We start from the raw sequence: 21,543 nt of genomic DNA, 5'->3' as shown, positions 1-21,543 counted from the left end.
GATTTGGGTTTGAGTTTGTGTTCGGGCTTGGGAGGTGTAGCCCCCTTAGCAGGCGGATAGGCTTTAGTATTAGCAGGCGTGTGCTGCGACTTCTCATCGTGCTTAGCTGCTGGGACTACCCCAGTTACGTCCAAGGGGAAATCATGGACATTGTGGTGGTGCTGAGGGTGGAAATGATTTTGTGGAAATGGGTCTTCGTCGGAAGCTGAACGCGGAGCCAATTTGGAAAATCCAGGCTCAAAGGAACCATTGATTATGTAAAAGCTTCAAGGAAAAGGCTGTGCAGACAAATTTGCCCCTCAAAAAGTTGATTTCCATCTCTCCTAACGGCACAAATAGACGGAGTGACCAAAACGGTATAGATTTACTAGTTCAGTGACATTTCGCGCTAATAAAAAAGTTTAGTGACCAGAACCGGCACTTTGAAATAGTTTAGTGACATTTCGCGCAATTCGCTCTTTTCTAATATAGGCAAACTTTTGCAGTAACCAATGAAATCGTGGAATATATAGTGCTTTTTGGTCTCTAGATAGTCAACAATTTATGGCGTAGGAAAATGTTTTGCAATGCATGGAAAATTAGTACCAAAAAAAAAAAAAAGAGCTCTCTGCAAGAATATGCAAGTGGTTGTAATGACTCAAGCGGAAGTCGTGTTAAAGGGAATAGTCACCCCAACTTTGTGAATTATGAATTAGATGATGGGTTAAAAATGATAGTAAAAGATTTTAGGCTTCAATTAACTCCCATCCATAACCGTGGTATGATGTCTTATCTGTCCGTCCAGATGACGTCCTCAAATCAAGGAATGGGACAGAATAATATCAAGAAACGAAATATAAAACTGGCCGCTGCTTACATTTCATTTTTGACCTGTAAATCTCCCACACTAATTTGCAAACATCCAACAAGGCTATTGATGTCGATTTTTGCCGCTTCTTGTATACCAACATCTCCACCATGTCACTTAATATAAAGTGAATGGGCCATTTGAAGGAGGCAAGACCGAGACAGCACAATTGTTACTAAGCAACTAGTGGGAATACCCGTACTACGCACAGTGCTGACATTATTGAAAAAAATAAAAATAAAATGATGAACAAATAAAGGTGTAAAAATTATACCAATAAAATTAAAATGTAATATCTGTTTAACAATAGTTTGAAATATAATAGAATGTGTATATCATTCAAGAGCTGTCTTTTTTCGGAAGATGAATCCTGAAAAAAAAATAAAAATTTATATTAAAAAAGGGAATGATATATTTCTACAAATGAATGTAATTGAATGTTGTTACAATGAAATACTTACAAATACTAAGCATTCGATTTGATAATCTTGCTTGAAGGTGCGAACACTCTTCACACCAATCCACTTTTAGTACGAAAGCCAAAATTGGTGATTTAATTAACTCTGTTGAATTTTGTGGAATGCGTACTACAAATGAAAATCATTCAAAGTGTCCATCCTATTTTTTCAAATGAGTTTTTTCTTTCCTCATTTTTAAAATATTGACTTACGTCTTTTACAAAATCAAGTCAACCAAATTTAATTTCAACCAAGATTTTTTTATCACTTTTTAACTTGATTCCAGCATGTAATCCATACATGTTCATTTGTTAGGTCCAAAAAAAATTAAATTCCACATTTTTAAGGGCACAAATATATGTGGGTTAGGCGATTTGTTTAACAACGAATCTTTTTTAAGGGTAAAAATGAATGTGGATCAGGCAATTTGTTTAATGACAAATGGAATCTGATATTTTTTAACCTAAGAAACGATCAGGTGTAGATCATGCGGTGTATTCAATTTAAAAAGTAGTTAGAAACTTATGTTGGAACTAAATTTAGTCGAATTAATTTTGTAAGGAATGTAAAGTCAGCGTTTTAAAAGTGAGGGATAAAAAAATTTATTTAGCGAAACATGAATGATGCTTTGAATGATTTTCCGTTTAACAAAAGTAATAAGGCTTAGGAAATTAGAAAAAATAGATCAAAATAAGGTCTCAGTCTTGTTTGGAAATTGGAATAATATCAATCAAACTTTTAGGGCACAAGAATGGGCAAATGAAACTTGAAGTTGAACCCTGATTGTTTGACTCCCTGCAAGCTAGCCTTATTTTAGTTGTCATTGGAGTAAACTGATTTCTTTACTGGATTGTCCGGAATTGTTATTGGAGTTCTACAGGAGCAACTGCACAGAACAGCTTAATGATTTGCTAGTCAGGAACAGAGAAACAGATGTTGGGCCAGCATCACATCTTCGTCTTTCCAATAGTCAAAATCCTACTTATGATCTCCAACTATTTTGTTAATGACAAAAATACATTTGATACTAAAGGTTGCTAGTTAGGATTCCTACTTTATTGATTTTTTTTTTTTTTTAAGCAAGTAGGAGGCCATGAACCCTTTTCTGTTAATTAGTCATAGCAAGATTTATTTTTGAATCCCATAATAAAAGACGCGATTTATTTAATTACTTATTTTTATTCCGTCTTAGAGATGAAAGGAGCAAAAGGAATGTGGACGTATCAAAATCCAAAGCAAGTGACACAACATTTTTTTTGTTTTTTTGTTTTTAGTGACACAACATTTAGGAAAAGAGAGACGATGATACACAGTAATATGATAAGAGAGTGGCCGGGAAGTAAATGCAACGATGACAAAGGGAGCAAGAAAGGGTTTACACCCTATGCCTCTCTCTTTCTCTCGGGTAAATTACACCCTTTGCTGGTTGCATTGATGGATACGTATTACTCCTTGGAAGAAGAGAACTGTAATCAGTGATGGAATGAAGACTAGTTTTATACTTAGTAGTAATGAAGAGTCTCTCCCGCACCATACGATGTCTCAAAGCAATGAGAAAGAGAGGTACGAAGAGAAAGACGGGAATATAAATTAAGGCCTTTCATCCGGAGAGTAGCAAATTACTGAAGGATTGTTGCTTGTTTGTTTTGTCAATGTTGAACAGAGATAATATTAGAAATCTCCGTTTCTCTTCAGAGTAAATCTTATATACATTGACTGTATATATATTATCACCGATTAATTCATGATATATGTGTAAAAATTGAATTTCAAATTCAAAATTTACATAATTGTGATTCATTTAACATTGACAGTGTATACACTGTCAGTATTGAAAAGATTAATCCTTCTCTTAATATCACTTAGTATCTTTAAAGTTTTAAAAATATCACTTACCAAATCTTTAAAAATCCTAAAATATTCTTTTGCTTATTTTGCTAAACAAAATACGCGAAAACCACTTTTTTTATTCCATTAAAAGCCACCATTTAAAAAACAATTTTAAATACTGCCACCATATTACAAAGTTATAGCTCCTACAAGTACAAACTTGAAAAACAAAAAAGATACTTATAATACATCAGCACTAATTCAACTTTAACGATCAAAACTAATTTTTTCATGAACCCTATTTTTTTCAACCTCTTTTTCAAAACCAATGACCTAAGCATTTAGGTTGTACTAAATCATTATAAAAATCAAATCAAAATAAACAAAAAAAATTGTACTCACTCAAAAAAAGATAAATAAAATTCAATTTATGATAATTTATAAAAGGAAAATCACATAATCATCCAAAAAAATATAGACAAGATAGAATGTTGGAAAAAGGGAGAAGAGAAAAAAGTGAATTTCATTTCTTGATATAATCATTTTGTAATTACTAAGGAAGGTAAGTGATTATTAGTATTTTTAAAACCTAAAAGAGTGCTGGGTGCTATTAAGGAAACCCTAGTGGAGGTTTCTGATATTATCCCAATCCCAATTTAGAAAGAAGGGATAATTTCAGAAACCTCCCTTGAGGTTTCTGACACTATCACCGGCACCCCCTGAGGTTCTCAAAATTTCACTGACCTCCCTTGATAGAAAATTGGGTCCCTTTGCTGATAGCATGAAGGCCAAAATTACAAATATATCCTATGAAGTTGGGTTTTATTACTGAAGATGGAGTATATTACTACCGTTTAGTTTGAGAAAAAGGCATCTAAAATGATTAATCAAGTTTAACAACAATAACACAAACTTGATGGCTAATACATGAATTAAAGCTGGATTAGGGAGTAAGGCGCCATTTTTGTGCCTGCTGTGAATATATAAATGTTTTTAAGTAAAATTCAAAAAATGTTACAGTATCTTCTTACGAAAAAAAAACTAGTAGGTTATGTATTTAACCTAAATTAATTATTTTTTAAAAAAGAAATATCCCATAAAGTACCAACTCTTTATGGCTTTTCTCTATTACATGAACCAAGTACCAGGTTTTATGGCATTTTATTTTGAATCATTTAATTTATGTTGAGTTCATAAATATTTGCAAATAAAATTCAAAAACCGTTACACAAGTATTTTTACGAAAGAAAAAGTAGCATGTTTTGTATTTAATATAAATGAAGTATTTGAAAGTAAAAAAAAAATTTCCATAACATACAAATTCTTTACGAGTTTCTTCCATTGTATGGATAAAGTACTAGCTATTTATGAGCAATTTAATTTGCATCATTTAATTTATATTAAATACATAAATGTTTATAAGTGAAATTCAAAAATTGTTACACTAATATTATTACGAAAGAGAAACTACTAAGTTTTGTATTTAACATAAATTAAATACGTGAAAGTAAAAAAATAAATTACCCACTTTTTACTAGCTCTTTACGAGTTTTTTCTATTATATGAATAAAGTACTAGCTATTTATAGGCATTTTACTCTGAATCATTTAATTTATATTAAATATACAAAAGGTTGTAAGTAAAATTTAAAAAGTATTACACTCATATTTTTACGAAAGGGAAACTGGTAGGTTCTGTATTTAACATAAATTAATTATGTGAAAGTAATACTCACAGGTAATTTAATTAGTTACTTAAGTTATGTTAAATAGATAACATACTAGTTAACTTAAGATTTATGAAAACCGGCATTTTCCCTGGCACATCTAGTGCTTACAATTTTTTGTATTGTACTTACACCCCCTCAACTTTAGTAATCATTCTAATAATTTATTATTTTTTCAATCTTCTACTAATACAAGGAGCAAAGGGGCAGCCATGGAATAAAAATTCCTTCTCACACATGAAAATAATATTGTAATCAGATTTGGACTGCATTGTTACCAAAAACTCAAAAGCAAGGGAGGTCAGTGAAATTTGAGAACCTCAGGGGTTGCCAGTGAAAGTGTCAGAAACCTCAGGGGAGGTTTCTGAAATTATCCCTAGAAAGAAAAAAGAAAGAACGGTCAAAGAGGGGCAGCAGCGCTGTAGAAGTAGTAGCAGCAGAGACCGGCGAGTGAGTGAGTATCTTATGTAAAATCTAAAATCCAAGTCCACTGTAGAAGCGTAAGCAGGAAAGGAAAGGAAAGGAAAGGAGTGGTGGTCTGTACAGCAACTTTGACATCTGTCCATTGTTCATTCGCCAAACCGTCCCTTTGTTCTCCCCTCCGCTGCTCTCTGTTCCTGCGTGCGTCCCCTCCCTACCAGGCTACCACAATACAGCCAAAGCCAAACAAACTACTATTTTTAGGTGCCCTTTCCACTGGGATAATCTAGGTCTTGTATGATCATCATTCAGTATTAATACTCTAATAGTACTACTGAGCTACTACTATCTAAACACGCACTTCCCTTTTGAGTAGTAGCTAGAAATACACTTTGCATATTTTTGCAGCAGTCTCTAAAGTCTTTTTAACGGAGCCAAGTGTGGTGGTGGGTGGGGAACTGGGATCGGGGGGATGGGATGGGTCCAACTCCAATATCGTACTCTGCATAAATTCAAAGCTTTTTCTTGCAAGGACACGATCCGGGTCTGCCGCTACTTTCTCCGCTTCTCCTCCTCCTCTTCCCTCTCCTCTTCTTCCCTCTCCTCGCTCTATCTCTCTCTCTCTCTCTCTCTCTCTCTCTCTTTCTTTCTTTCTTTCTTTTTTTTTTTTTTGCTTTTTTCCTTTCTCTATTACTCCTACTAGTTTTTTTATCCATTTGTCTTTTGTTTTCGACCTCTTTTCAAGTTTGTGTACTGTGTATGGTGGTATAAGAAAGAAATGGAGGAGCATCAGTATGGGATGGCTGATCTGAGGCAGTACATGAATGGCAGCAGGCCTCTTTTTGCCCCAATTCCCCCGCCGCCGCCGGACCTCTTATCTGGACACCGGACCTTGACAGTAGTACCCACCCAGCAGCACTATCATGAGATGGTCATGGGCAGGGGGGTGGGGCATCATCATCATCATCATCATCATCATCAGGATATGGTCCCTTCAGCTGGATGTGGTGGAGCACTTCAACATCCCGAGTTCCGCTCGGATTCTAGTACCAGTACTACTACACCCAGTATTCGTTGTGGGCTTTCAACCGGTGCTGCTATTGGTTTCGGTTCTGGAGGGCTGGAAATGGAGGCCGGTTGCGGGCTTGGTGGGGGAGATGGTGGAACTGGGAGGTGGCCGAGGCAGGAGACACTCACTCTTCTTGAGATCAGATCAAGGCTCGATCCAAAGTTCAAGGAGGCTAATCAGAAGGGTCCTTTGTGGGATGAAGTCTCAAGGTATTCGACTACATTAATGCTTACATCCTCATCATATATCCACACCACTCACTACTTACTTGGATGCAGCCTAACTGTACATATGTAACCTAATTCATAAACAAACCCAAGCCTGGGCTTGTGCACTAATTCCTCCATCCAATCTGCTTTGTTAAATTATTCCCACTCATTCTTTCCATTTTTCTACGAAAACCAAGAAACACATGGATAACACTTGCGCATTCCTCTCAAAATCTATCTTGATGGAGCAAAACGAACTAAACCCCTTCTTCATCCTATTCCTTTTTCTCTGCTGTAGACCCTATTCATCCATCACCCTATTATCAAAAAAAAAATAAAATTATCCATTACCTAACTGATACCCTACCTTCACAAGCTTCTTGTACGGAGAATGTGCTGGCTACTCTCCAAGACTTTTCTTATCTTTACTTTCTCATTTCCATATTTTTTTTTTTGGCTCTTAAGTTGAGGAGGTTTTGGAAACTAGGGAGGAGGAGGAACTGGAGTGATTGTTCGAGTTCCTAGAAGAAGAGCTCATGAGCAAGAACCTTAGTTTAGGTGCATCTGTATCCTAATGTTCTACAGATACCGTACATAAACATTTACACCAAATCTATCCTTTTGCATCACTAATTTTGTCCTGAGATAGTGACACTACATGGAAGTTTGGTTGGAGAATCAGGTGGTGTTTTCTCTTCTTCACGTCTTCCTTCCATATTTTTTTCCTTTCCCTTGTTTTCTGCTCCTTTTACTTCCTATTCATAAGGTCTTCGATTAAATCACCTTCTAAGTACTTTACACAGTTTTTACTAAGATATTAAAGATTCTCCAATTTTTGGTAAACATTGGTGCTTACAAATTTGATAGTCAAGCCTTCGCCAGTTTTGCCTCAGTCAAAGACAAATAAGATTAAAAAAAAAGAAGAAGAAGACATGAATAGAAAGCTGTACGAGGCCCAAAACAATTATGTCTGGCACAAGGCACTGGCAAAAGAAAGAAAATGAGTAAATGTATGATAGAAAGATATCATTATCACATGAAGCTTATTTTTAAACAAATTTTGTTTTATCCGGAACTAGGGTTCCTTGAATACCCATTCATAATTTAGCTATATATAATCAGTTCATTTTATTACCAATCATTTTGCGTTTTTGTTACGATCATCCATTCCAGGATCATGTCGGAAGAACATGGATACCAAAGGAGTGGGAAGAAATGCAGAGAGAAGTTTGAGAACTTGTACAAGTACTACAAGAAAACTAAAGAAGGGAAGGCCGGCAGACAAGATGGCAAGCATTACAGATTCTTTCGCCAGCTTGAAGCCCTCTACGGTGACACTAGCAATGCAGCCTCAGTCTCCGAAAACCATCTACTTGGAAACAGTGTTCGATATAATGCAGCAGCGAACAACACTACTTCCGTATCCAATCAAGAAGCCAGCTTTCAGGCTCAGAAGCTCTCTGATAGCCTTAGTCTCTCTAACTCTTCTGATTTTGATACTACTTCATCTGAGGATAGTGATCTTCAGGCGACAGTGGACAATGATTCCAATGAAAAGAGGAAGAAGAGATCAAAGGGTAAGAGGAGCTGGAAGGCCAAGATAAAGGATTTCATTGATTCGCAGATGACGAAACTGATGAAGAAACAAGAGGCTTGGTTGGAGAACATGATGAAGACAATTGAGCAGAAGGAACAAGAAAGGATGCTAAGAGAGGAAGATTGGAGGAAACAAGAGGCCGCTCGGGTAGAAAGAGAGCATAGGTTCTGGGCTAATGAGAGAACATGGATTGAATCCCGTGATGCTGCTATGATGGAAGCCTTGCAAAAGTTAACGGGAAAAGAATTAGTGAAAGCTTCAACTACTCCTGATGATCAGGAACTGATGGCGGCCCATGGACTTCAAAGTATGAATAAACATCATAATGATAACGGAAGCGAGACCATCCCTAGCTTTTTGAAAGGTGATAGTTGGGCAGAATGTGAGATTACAAAGCTAATTCAATTGAGAACAAACATGGAGCCAAGATTTCAACAAATTGGATGCCCGGAAGAAATCCTCTGGGAGGAAATAGCTGCCAAAATGGCTTGTGTGGGCTATGATAGGACTCCACTCATGTGTAAGGATAAGTGGGATAGTGTTAGCAGCTATCTGATGAAGTGCAGTAAAAAAAGGAAGGAAAGCTCAAGATTCTGCTGTTACCTTAACAACGACTCTATTACTGGTCAGGGAGGAAACTATTCGTGTGATACCAATGATGATCAAGGGGGCCCTGATCAAACAGTTAGACATGCGCCACAGAATGATCAAGGAGCTTCCCCTCCTAATGGTGATACTGGCCATGGAATGCATGATGGCTGCTATAGGTACTTAATGGGTGATGCCGAGAACCTGTGGGAGAATTATGGAGCCAAATTCAGCAAGGGGGTGAATCAGTAAGTTGAAAAGCGAGCCGAATATCTCCATCATTATTGAGGTGCTTAATTTGTATCAGCTTCAGAGGACTATTAGTTTAGCTGGAGTTAAAAGCGAGGGATGTCTGACTTTATGAGTTAGGGAAGTTAGAGATCATTTACAGCCTGGCTTTCTTTCTGTTGGGATGGATTAAGGAGCGTTCATTTATATTTAGCTTGCTAACTGAGTTAATTTGGGGTGTCCATATATGTGTTGTTTTGAAGTTTAGTTGGTCATATCATGAGAAAATGGATTTGAAAGTTTGTAATTATTCTATTGAATTTGGTTTGAACTGATTTCTCATCTCTTTACTTTTAGTGGGTTTTGCTTCCTATGATGTTTTCCATCCGTGGCGGAGTTCTCGTTCAGATTTCTGCAGGCAGTAGGACTTTCTCTTCCATACTTCATACTTGAAGTGCTTACGGATAATTGCTTAGAGGAGAGTAATCCAGCTATAATTCATCTTCTATGGTGTACAATCGTCAAATCTCTTTATGCTTTCTGGACTCCTATGAATTAGTCATATAGGGGCTGCTGGAGGGATTGTGCAGGACCTCCTTCTTCCACATCTTTTAACTTGTTCACCAGGATCCATCCCTTATACCTGCATATCTTTATTTTTTTAATGCTGATCTACTATTGTATAGAAGCCTTCATTTTCTTTTGGAGAGTGGGAAGTTGAAAGGATATGAACGTTTGGCCTATTCCGGGGTTTATAGAAGAAAAAGGGAGGAGGCTGGTTCTTTCAGTTACGAGATGGCAAATTAAAAGAAGTAGAAATTCCAAGAGTTTTACCCATGTTTTTTTTCCCCCCTAGTGTTGATAACACGTCACATAAACTTTAAATTCATTGGAAATTACAGTGGTGTTTACCTGTAAAAGCCAACGAAAAGTTACAACATGCTTAAATGATAGATATAAATGTAAGAATTCTAAAATCTAGAGGGTGGATTATCTTTATCTTTGTTTCTATTTTTCCTTATTTTTATTATTCCTCTTGACTTTTTATGAACAAAATTTGCACTTTGACAAATTTGATTTGTTTTCTCTCCATATTTCTCCACTTCTAAAGAAAACAAAGATTAACTATTCACTGAAATTTGTCCTCCTATTTTTCCTGTTTTCTCTTCTTTACTCTCCACTTAAAACTCCCAAAGAAGGGAAGCATAAATACAGGCCACAGTGTTATATAGAATTCGTTCATGCACTTGGGTTTTGCACTGTATCCCTTCCTCTTAGGATTTTTTTTTTTTTTTTTTGGGATTCCAGTAATTTGGCATGTCTTAGTGATCACTGATTAGACATATCTGCTGTTTTCTAGTTGTTCTTTTGATCCGTCATGTGCAAAAATAAAACACGCATAGCTTAATGTTTAATTTCTGCACATTCTTTTTGGCCTATAAGAATTGACTACTGTAAGTAACCAGGATCTCAGCTCTAAGAATCTCCAGATTAAACACGAAGGCATATTTTCTATCACCCTCTGGCTAACCTCGTAATCATGTTAGGAGTATCAATTTTTCCATGATTGACGGCTGGGAAATCAAGTTGGGATAAACTATGTTGGTCATTCAAATACCAAAAAAAAAAAAAAAAAATCAATCGTGGCATTTTGCAAAGAAAATCCCATCACTTGTTTTTGTTCTTTTTTGTCAATTTCTTATTAAAAGAGTACTGAGTAGAGAATTAAAACGTCAAATGACAACATACATGTGCAAAATACATACCTAATACTTTTTGAGGGAAACTCCTTATATTCTTCAATGTACTATACAGAAATCCTATAGACTTTTCATCAGCATGAATTTATATATATATATATATATATGAAAGATCAAACCGTGGATTGTATTGTTAGATACAGACTTCTATATATGCAAACAAATCCCAGACTCCAAAATGTAGAGAAACAGTAGCAGTAAGAAGAAGCCTAAAGAGACAGGTCAAGTTACACCCAAAAGGCAAATCTGCAGAGTTTTCAGTTACTGTAGGAGGGGAAGTGTACGGAGAAATCAGAAATACTTGACGTAGTGATAATCTTCAGCACTCTCTCATAGACAAAAGCTGTGGCTGTGGGACTCGTAGGATTGGGAGTAAAGAAGGTTCCCACTTGGGGAATAACACCAGAATAAGCAAATTTGATACCTTTAAGTGAAGAAGCCTTAAATTCTGCAGCCTTTTTTAAAATTGTGATAGCAGTAGATGACAAGAAATTAAAAAGAAGTCCAGGTTTTTTAATTTCTCCCGAGGCTTCCTAAAAATCTCATAGACAGTTGAGCCACTGCTGAGAAGGGAAACTAAATGACCAAACAATTTTAGGAATCTTTGAATTACGCAATCAGCCTTTTTTGGCTACGCAAGCTGATTTGACAACTTACTGAACCAACTACAAAACTGTCCTAACTTTCCTCCAGAACACTCTGCTCAGAATCCCAAATAGGTAAGTCTGTGACTCAGCTGTTCGCGTGAACTACTTGCTTTTTTTCACTCCATCACTTCCTTGTAGTCCACACACACACATAAATACCACCCTCCCTCTTTCCTTCCAATTCATTCCAATTCACGGAAAGCTAAAAATCCCCGAGGTTTATATATTTATTTATTGGCGGTATCCACTACAAAATTTATGGTGTTTGCAAGATTATCAATGACAACTCCAGGAGCTGAAAGTTTTTAGTATAGTACTGACATTAACCAGAACTTGTTTGCCATTTTATGATCTTATCCAATGGTAGATACTAGCATGATAAAAAATTTTCACCTTTTGTTTTATCTACAATACCCAAGATGTAGTGGTTCAATCTTCTGGTCTGATAGTGGTTCAGTTATGATGATTTCTCATGACCTAGTTGTGCCCTTCTTTAGATAGGTTAGATTAAGAGTAGAAGTAAAGTTTATTTCAACATTAACCTCATTCTTTAAAACTATTCCCAAACTAATGCACTTTCAAAATATATTCCCTTGTTAACCTACTTGTTGCCATGTGGACTTTGAGTATGGAAAGTATTCACATTTCCATCTTATATTAAGAGGTACAATCTACATCAATAGAGTTTTAATAACTTTTCAATAGTTCAAATTTTGCTACTTATGTACAATCTTAAAGATAAATAAAAATATTTCTCTATCTATTATTGAGTTAATTAGTGTTTCTCACATTAGATTGACTCATATAGCGTGTTAATTTTGATACTAACACTGATCTAGTTATATTTTCTCTCTCCTATTTTTTTTGGGATGTATTCTCTTTTGATAAGTCAAAAAATGCAAGAGAATTTTTTGTTCAAATTTTCTTTCCCCTTATAGTGGAATTTTTATAGTTCACGTAAACTATGATTATTATGTATCTTGAAATGTTTACTCGTACTTCAAACAATTTGAATTTCTGCAAACTTCTTAAAATTTACAAAGTTAGGAGACTACCGTATAAAAAATTGCAAGTAACAAGAAAAAAAGAAAGGAACTTGTGATATAATAATCAAGAATAAAGCTAGGGAGGAATAATGGCAGCAAAAAAAAAGGTTCTTCGGCAAAATCATTGCAATTTGAAGGGTGATCAACAATTTAAAACACTAATTATGGATCCACTTTCCTTTTTTAATTTGTTTACAGAATGTCCTTAAGGCACTAAATAAAGAAAAACTGTGTAATATCTAAACAAAAGATTTACAAGTTATTTTTTTCCTTTGATGGGGAGTCGACATGGCAATAACTAGATTAATAAGGGAATAAAAACTTAAAGAGCATTACTTGGGGATTATTTTTTGAAAGGTAGATTATTTTAACCAAAAACTCAGTAGAAGTGGTGTATTATAGGAATTACCGATTGACAAAAAATAAAAGAGATAGAGATCACTTTGTGACTTATTAAGGTCCTATTTGATAAGTTTAAGATCACTTAAACTTAATAAATTCAAATCTTAATATGTTCAGATGCAATTGATAATAAAAAAATAGAACATCTGAATTAATTTAGGGGCACTGAACTTTCTAAACAAAATTTATTTCGAAAAATAAGTGATAAACTATTCACTTATCACTTAATGTTATATACACTCAAATGTATCAAATTTAGTACTTAACAATTCAGTAATTTAATGGATTTAGATTTCAAATTTTAGATTTTAGTTTTATCAAATGTATAGTAATTATGGTCTCTGTGAGCAAAGAAACTTTTGAAAACTTGAAGAATTCTTATAAGGGTTATTATCACTTTACCTCCTTAAACTATATCACTGCTAGTCGGCTATTAATTTACCACATAATGTTATCTTTTAATCACTTCACCCCACAGGTAATTCAACTAAACATGTTAATAAATTTTTGATAAAAATACCCTTTTATTTTATCGCATTATTACATTGTTATTATTACTTTATTCCTTTAAATTATAGTGATGCAATCGTTTTACTCTCTAACATTATTTTCTACATATTTTACCGTATCGTTAATCTAAAAAGTATGTTAAAAAATGTTTAAATGCATTTACCTTTTTATATCTAATTAAAAATAAAAAATTTGGAATAATTATCCTTCATTTCTTTCACTCTAAGATTCCAAAAACATAAAAATAAAGGGTTTTCTCATTTTTTTCACAATTATTAGTACTTGAAAAAGTAAAAGAGATAGGATAGAAGGAAACAGAAAATTAGTTTTTGCAAATAAAGAAAATAAGGAAGAATCTAATGTTATCATATTAATTTAATATTCTCGGGATTAGGATTGGAATTGGGTAATAAACAGCAAAGTAAAATTATTTTAAAATAATAAAAATATTGAATTCTTTCTTGTTTGTATTAAAAAAATTGAGCTCTCTCTCTCCCTCCCCTATTTTTCTATTTTTTTCAATATTAATAAGATTGCCAAAAAAAGAGATTAATGTTTTGACTTTTTTTCTTGAAACTAAAAACGAGAAGAGCCACTCTAAATTTTTTATTGTTTTTATTATACAAAAAAGAGGGTACTATCTTATAAAATTTTTTAACTTATTAAATTGGTTTAATGGTGGGATAAATTGCCTAAAAAATAATTTTATGGGATAAATTGATAATAAGGTTATAGTTTATGAGGGTAAAGTGATAATAATTTTAAAGGTTAAATATGTTTTATCACTTGAATTAATAAATTCCATTAAGTTTGACTGTTAGTTTTGGGGTTAAAATGACTAAAAAATAACATTAAGGAGGAAATTGATAGTGACGCCAAACGTTAAGGGGGTAAAGTGATAATAACTCTTCTTATAAAGTAGTTTTAGGATTCTTGTTTATCTTCATTTTTAAACCTTTTACCAGAATCTCATAAGAGGATATGAGTTAGCGCATTTTTTTTTTTTTACCCTGGCTGCGACAACAGGGCACATGATAAGGGATTTCCAGAGCATCCAAGTTCAAGTTAATAATCACTGGCAATGAATCCACGGCAAGTCCACGTTCATAATCATGTTTAAAACGGAATCCTTAGCTCTCTCCATGGATATTGAGGCCCAACTGAATATTACAGGCCATTTTAGCTCCTAGGCCTATTACCCATGGTCCAAATTCAACAAATTGTCCTGCAACTATGCAAGTCAAGCTAACTTTCTTCCATCCTATCTTGTAAATATCTTTTTTTTTCTTCTCAACTTGCCATATAAACAAAATTTTGTCCCTAGTTCAAGAGATTAAGAGCTTCTACTTATTACCCCCCAAAAAAATTTAAATAAAGGGACTAGGGCTAAAAAACAAATCAAATTACTCAATATTCGTATTGAGTTTGGTTTGATAAGAACTCCTTAAAATTTGATTTGCTAATTAATCAAACTAAATTTGAATAATATTTTTTGTTTGATAAACTTTCAAGTTTAGGTTTAGGCTAGTTCGACTAACATAAAAGTAAAATTTATATGTAACAAGTTTAAACTACTTGAACTAGATCCGGCTCAACAAAAGTTCGTTCATTTGAGTTCCATTTAAGAAATAAATAAATCAAACTTGAATAAAATTTCAAACTCGCAAAAAATAATCAAACAACCTTGAACACTGAAAAGTGACTTGTTTAAACTTTGTTTAGACCCTAGAAGAAACGAAACTTTGATGCAAAGTAACATCTTCTCGCCGGATTGTGTTAAAATTTTGGTTAATTATGGATTACCTTCATGACTAAACAGTTGTCCAACATGTAAGGTTTGTATTATAATGTCCAGCTATGAACTTGGCGAAATTCAAAGAATATGATGATAATTATTGAGTCATATATATATGACGTCAAATTAATTTAGTCACTACTCAAAATTTCCTTCAATTTGATTGATAGACTACAATATTAGGAAGAGTCAAGTTTTACAAAAGCACCATGTAGACGTTAGCAAGGCAAAAGCGATAAACAAAACATCAAGTACAAGATAACTCGTTTATTGTAAAGCCTGTAGGAGTACTCCCTCTCTTGACTTGACATCCTCCTTCAATAGCCAATGGACATGAATATAATTCTCTGCTCATCCACCACAACCACAAAGCTCATCACCAAGTAGCGGGAAGATAAAAATCAACGACAGGAGCCAATCCGCACTACCACTAGCAATAACAAAGAATAAGAACCCGGCAGACAATATGCAGGCAGCACACAATACATCATCAGAACCACCCCTGGACTCGAGCACGGCGGGAAAAATAAACCACAACCAAAAAGTACCTGGTTGGAAAAACTCGTGCCTAACTAAATTATAACTGAAAAACTCATGCGCTGCTAAATTATTCAAGTTATCATGAAAAAGAAAACAGGTGCTCAACTGAATTCACGAAGCCAATCTTTAAAACAAGGAAAAACCATTACAAAAGGCAAACGACCTCCACTCTGTGTCGATCGTTCCTCGAGCTTATTATAAGCCAGTCTGCTAATATAAGATTAGATTGAAAAATGACAAAGAGAAACTTAGAACCCCTAGCCTGCAATGTACTCTCCAAAACAAAGCAGAAAACAAGAGACACAAAAACTGAACTAATACTTGTAGTCCTTCACATGGAGGCTCTCAGAAGCACCCTCACCCAATGAGGCACCACCCTCGTACTTCCCCAGGGTAGCATCAGAGTTGCCTTTGCACCTTGAAAGGAATGCAGCCTGAGCCTTGGGAATATTTTCCTCCTTTCCAGCCCAAGCCTTGAGGGTGCTCTGCTGCAAAGCACGTCCAAATGAGAAGGTAAGGGACCATGGCTTCTTCGTCTTCAGTCTGTTCATGGCATTCAGGTTCCGAGTAGCTTCCTCCTCACTCTGGCCACCGGACAGGAACACCACAGCAGGAACAGCAGCTGGCATGGTGCGCTGCAATGCCCTGACAGTGTATTCAGCAATCACCTCTGGCGCAACCTTAGGGGCTTCAGATCCAGGAGTCACCATATTGGGCTTCAAAAGGGTTCCCTCAAGAAGAACGTGGTGATCATTCAATGCCTTGTAAACTGCAGCGAGCACACGCTCAGTGACATCAGCGCACTTTTCAATGTCATGACATCCATCCACAAGGATCTCTGGCTCAACAATAGGCACCAGGCCATTCTGCTGGCAGATGATAGCATAACGGGCCAAGCCATTGGCATTTTCATTGATGGCGAGCTGAGATGGTTCATTGGGGCCAATCTTGAGCACAGCGCGCCATTTGGCAAATCTAGCACCAGCTGCATAGTATTGCTGGCAACGCTGAGCAAGACCATCAAGACCCTGAGTGGTGGTCTCACCATTAGTGCCAGGGAGCTCAACAGTACCCTTGTCAACCTTAATTCCAGGGATGACTCCACCCTCCTTCAACACATCCACAAAAAGCTTGCCTACAAATGGATGAAAAATGAGATAAAGTCAATCATAAACTGGCATCACAACCAAAACCAATAAGTTAGGATGTATCTCTGAAAGGTACCAGCAGCACTCTTCTGGTAGAGTGTTTCCTCAAAGAGAATAACTCCACTGAGACATTCAAGGGCACCAGGAGTTGTGAACAGAAGCTCACGAAGAGCCCTCCTGTTAGACTCTACATTTTCCACGTTGATACTGGATAGACGTTTGCCAATTGTGCCAGTTGACTCATCAGCGGCAAGGATACCCTTCCCAGGGGTGCCAATGTAGTTGGCAGTAGCAATAAGCTCATCTGAAACAACGAGATTTGTGAGGTTCAATGCATATCACAGACCACGACAAAAGCAAATGTTAGATGAATGAAAAACACAGATATATATACAGATATCTAACCAAACTGCTGCTCTCTCAAATATATCATAGAAACAGATAGCCACAGATAAACAAAGAGATAGCAGAAGAGTACGACATGGTTCAGAAAAAAAAAAAAAGCAAAATAGTTACAAACTAAACATATAACATCCATCCGAGATTATATCATGCAGCATATTTGCAGATCTACAACGTCAACAAGTCCGACTGCTTTTCTGACTCGAAGAAATAGAAATTTCCATACAACCTAAGCTGCTTTACAGACTAATGATTGGACAATTAAATTAAAGCACGACAGGAGTCGATTATTACTAACAGTTATGACTCAAGTTACTATTAACAGTCCGTCTTATCAATAATTATAGACCAATTCGAATCTGTAAATACCAAAAAAAAAAAAAAAGAGATCCGAGCACTAATATATCCAGAAATTATAAAATTGTTAGATATGAGGGCAACGGATAAGGATCCACTGAAGATCTGATAATCGGTGATTAGGTACAGTAATCGTTGTCAAAAGCAAGCAGTTTTACAGATCCATTGATATAAGCAAATGGGGCAATCCGGGATTAAATAATCGAATCATTTAAAAAGTATTCGTTTTAGTTAGTTAACTGACCATTAATCTATAACAAACAAATTCAAGGCAAGTAACGGATCCAGACTAGATCCAACAACAACAACAACAAAAAGAACTCAAAAACGAATATATCGGTAAAATAAGAGAAAGAAGAAGAGAGTTAAAGATATAAAAAAATTTACCGGTGTATTTGCCCTTGTAGCAAGACATGTTTGCAAAATTATCTAAGGAAGGCGGAGGAAGAAATCGACAGCGAGAGAGTTGCTATAGCGGAGAGAGGAGAAGAAAGACGCAGACGCTCGAGAAATGAGGAAAGTGGGTTTTGAGGACGGGTTTTAATATGGAGGGGTTGGAAGGTAGGGTGGGGAGCGGTCACCGAAATGGAAAATGACCGTCGATTTTACCGCTGATTTTCGACCCCCTTGCAAGTAACCGATACTTGTGGCGGTTTCTTCTGCCCTTGACCATTTTGTCCTCCGTTATTCTGGGCCTTTCATCCTGGGGCAGTACTCTACCACTTTACTGTACTAGTCATTTTTTTTTTTAATTTATTTTGAAGAACTAGTCATCATTATTCATTTGGCTGAAATTATTTTCCTTATTATATGATGCATAATTGTAAGTTGGGCAAATCTACCCCGGTCTAGCCAAAAGCTGTGGAAACCCAACGCCCATTGTAGTCGTATTTCTGTTGGGGCAAAAAAAAAAGATTTTGATCAAATTTGATTCATTAACTAATTAAATCAGAGTTAAATAGTATTTATTGTTCATTATAAATTTAAACCTTTTATTTTTATAATTAACTTACATTTTTTAAAAAATATAACATGTGAAATATATCTTAATATGAGCACTAGTTAGACTCGCACTTCTCCTTCTTAGGTACCTATTGTAGAGAAAGAGAGATCTTCAATCCTGCTTGTGCACTATAAAGAAATTTATGTGCTTTATATTATCTGTCAAGCTTTTGAACTCTCAACCATAAACTAGTTTGTTGTTCATTAAACGAGATACCTACTGATATGAATTAAACTATGACCCAAGTATTTAAGATACTGACAAATTATGAAGACCTAAATTTTAGTTTGCTTTAATTTCACAGAATGACAGCGTCTCCAAATTACTAATTATTACGATTAATGATGTCTAATTGCTTTGTCCAAATTACTAACTCTTACAAGCATCAATTGAGACTCAAGACAACTTGATTTGTGCAATAGCGATGCACAGAAAAAAGTAAAATACAGGAATAAACGTTGTTTGCTCGGGGAAGAATATGAAAAATGACAAATAAAAAAAACTTTAAAATGTCCATCATCCAAATTTTTTTTTTTTTTTTTTTTAAAAAGAAAGGGGCAAACCAAAAAGGTCTTGCAAAAGCACTAGGGGCTCCACTGTCATAACTCATGAAATGATCGGAAAATACATGTTTGATAAGCTGATAAGTCACGAGTTGTGAGTTATGATCCGTCACGTTTTTTTTTTTTTTTATTTCTGCGATCTTTTGTTTATTCATTATTCAGTGATGTGAGGATGCGTGAGCGGTAATTAATTAATAAATAAAACCTGTAGGGATTAAAGAGGAAATTAGGAAAAACCGCGGGCAGAAGAATTGGTGGGTAGGAGGTCAAAACCAGGAAAAGAAGCGGCCCACCTCACGAGGTTGTTTCGCGAAAGCTCCAGCCCACACAAAATCCTGTGGGATGGAGCAACTTTTTTTGGCTTGAAATTTGTTGGTTTCGGGGTGTTGGAGATCAAAACCAAGGACCGCAGCTAAAACAACGGTTTGGCGGCTGGCTGCCTTGTTAATTGGTGGTTGCCTTGCCCCCGGGTAGTAGATGTGAATCGTGGAGGACCTCTACCCCCGCCACGGGCATTTCGTGCCTCTCTTCTTTTAATATCGTTTTATAGAGCCTTTTTGGTGCCACCTGCCGCTGTCTCTGTCTCAAATTCAACACCCCCCAAATAAAACATTTAAGGTATTGGACTGTTAAAAATTTTGTCTTTATCCTCATAACTGATAAAAATTAAATAGAATTATATGTCAATGTGCGTTTTAATACTAATAATTAAAAAAAGACTTGATGATTATAAACACAATGCGGTGAAAAACTAACTGTCGAAGAGGAAACTCTCGACGGACACGTGTTAGGGCCATGGAATTCCGTTCAGACCTCACCCTCGAACCCGAATTGCGTCGAACTGATTATCTCAGTCGGGCACAGCCAAATCTTCGAGATAAAATCGGGGTCAGAATTCAAAAAGAACTTTCCCTCTAGTAACCTAATAGAATTCATACTGATGAATGGAATAATTATGAGAAGTAGAAGGATAACTCTGGGTAGGCATGGCCATGGTTCCACTTGGAACCGGGAACCGGACCGGAACCGAACCGTTTGGAACCGGACCAGAACCGGAACCAGAACCGTGGAACCAGAACCGTAGTAGAACCTTGGATAAAGGTTCCGGTTCTGGTTCTCTAAAAAATAGAACCAGAACCAGAACCGCCGGTTCCAGAACCGTTAAAAAATTTAAAAATAATTAATATAAAAAATAATAAAAGTAGAGGCATCATGATGACCAAGGTCATCATGATGCCACCACAATTTTTGCTCTCAATTTTTGCTCTCGGGGGCTCCTCCTGACTTGCACAAAGGTCCTCAGGCTCTCAACGGAAGAAAGAAACAAAGCAAAGGATAGAAAAAAAACAAGAAAGGTGGCTGCCTGCTAAATTTGACAAATTGGGGGTTAGGGTGAATTACAAGTTTACAACGTTACAATTCAACGTTGTAATTTTGTCCAAATTTTCAATACAACGTTACAAATTTGGAACGTTACAATACAACGTTCCAAATTTTTAATTTCATTTTGTCCTATAAATAAGACTTGAAATTTTATTTTCTACTACACCAAAATCAATCTTCTCTCTTCCATCTCTAAACTACTCTCAATTTCTTCATCTATTATCTATTTATTATTTCGTACTTTGTAGAATAATAATAAAATTAAAATATGATATTTATTTTGTATTTATTTTTTTACATTTTATTTAAAATTTTAAATATATTGTTATATTCGTATTAAAATTGGTAAGGATAAGAAATTAAATAAAATTGTATATAACCATACGGAACCGGAACCGGAACCAGAACCAGAACCAGAACCATAAGGAATCGAAATCAGAACTATGCGGTTCTGGTTCTACCTTTTTGAAGAACCAGAACCGCCGGTTCTGGAACCAGAACCAGAACCATCTTATATGGTGCGGTTCTGGTTCTACCTCTTTGAAGAACCAGAACCGGCGGTTCTGGAACCAGAACCGTTGGTTCTGGAACCGTGGCCATGCCTAACTCTGGGCTCTTTCATACATATCCAAGGAAACCTTATAAATAATAGGTGGATGAACTAATAAAAAATACAATATTGACTTGGGCGTCAAAATCACGACGGGGAGAGGGCTCATTGCAAGTCAGTTCGATGGCGCCTGTTTGGTGTGCTATCGAACCGCGCTCTCCCGATTCTTCGCTAACCAATTGCTTCGATTCCATTTGAAAGAACAAGCATTTCCCCTGTCTCTTTGGGTAACATGAACTTACAAAACTCCCTCATCCCATTTCGCTAGCTTTGTCTTTGACGGCATCTTGGCGACGGTGTGTTGAGCCTCTGGCGCCCAAAACAAACGGGTATTTAATTGAGCAAAGCCCGGCCAATTTGTGAATTTTATTCGGGCTATGTCTAATGATGGCTGCACCACGCCAT

General features: G+C 35.8%; 2 protein-coding genes across 2 annotated transcripts; one reads left to right on the top strand and one right to left on the bottom strand.

Moving 5' to 3' along the window:
• Window positions 1-5,501: 5,501 nt before the first annotated feature.
• LOC113695543 (trihelix transcription factor PTL) lies at window positions 5,502-9,307 on the top strand. The gene is made up of 3 exons (XM_027214670.2): window positions 5,502-5,825; window positions 6,027-6,559; window positions 7,733-9,307. Exons 1-3 carry the CDS (start codon window positions 5,754-5,756, stop codon window positions 8,994-8,996), a joined length of 1,869 nt encoding a protein of 622 aa, XP_027070471.2. The 5' UTR covers window positions 5,502-5,753; the 3' UTR covers window positions 8,997-9,307.
• A 6,475-nt stretch (window positions 9,308-15,782) lies between these two features.
• LOC113695172 (fructose-bisphosphate aldolase 6, cytosolic) lies at window positions 15,783-18,236 on the bottom strand. The gene is made up of 3 exons (XM_027214174.2): window positions 17,967-18,236; window positions 16,897-17,124; window positions 15,783-16,807 (listed from the first exon to the last, which is right to left on the bottom strand). Exons 1-3 carry the CDS (start codon window positions 17,992-17,994, stop codon window positions 15,987-15,989), a joined length of 1,077 nt encoding a protein of 358 aa, XP_027069975.1. The 5' UTR covers window positions 17,995-18,236; the 3' UTR covers window positions 15,783-15,986.
• Between the last annotated feature and the right edge of the window lie 3,307 nt (window positions 18,237-21,543).

The sequence above is a fragment of the Coffea arabica genome, chromosome 6e (assembly GCF_036785885.1).
Source record: "Coffea arabica cultivar ET-39 chromosome 6e, Coffea Arabica ET-39 HiFi, whole genome shotgun sequence".
NCBI lineage: Eukaryota > Viridiplantae > Streptophyta > Magnoliopsida > Gentianales > Rubiaceae > Coffea > Coffea arabica.
This window is presented reverse-complemented; position numbering and strand designations above follow the sequence as displayed.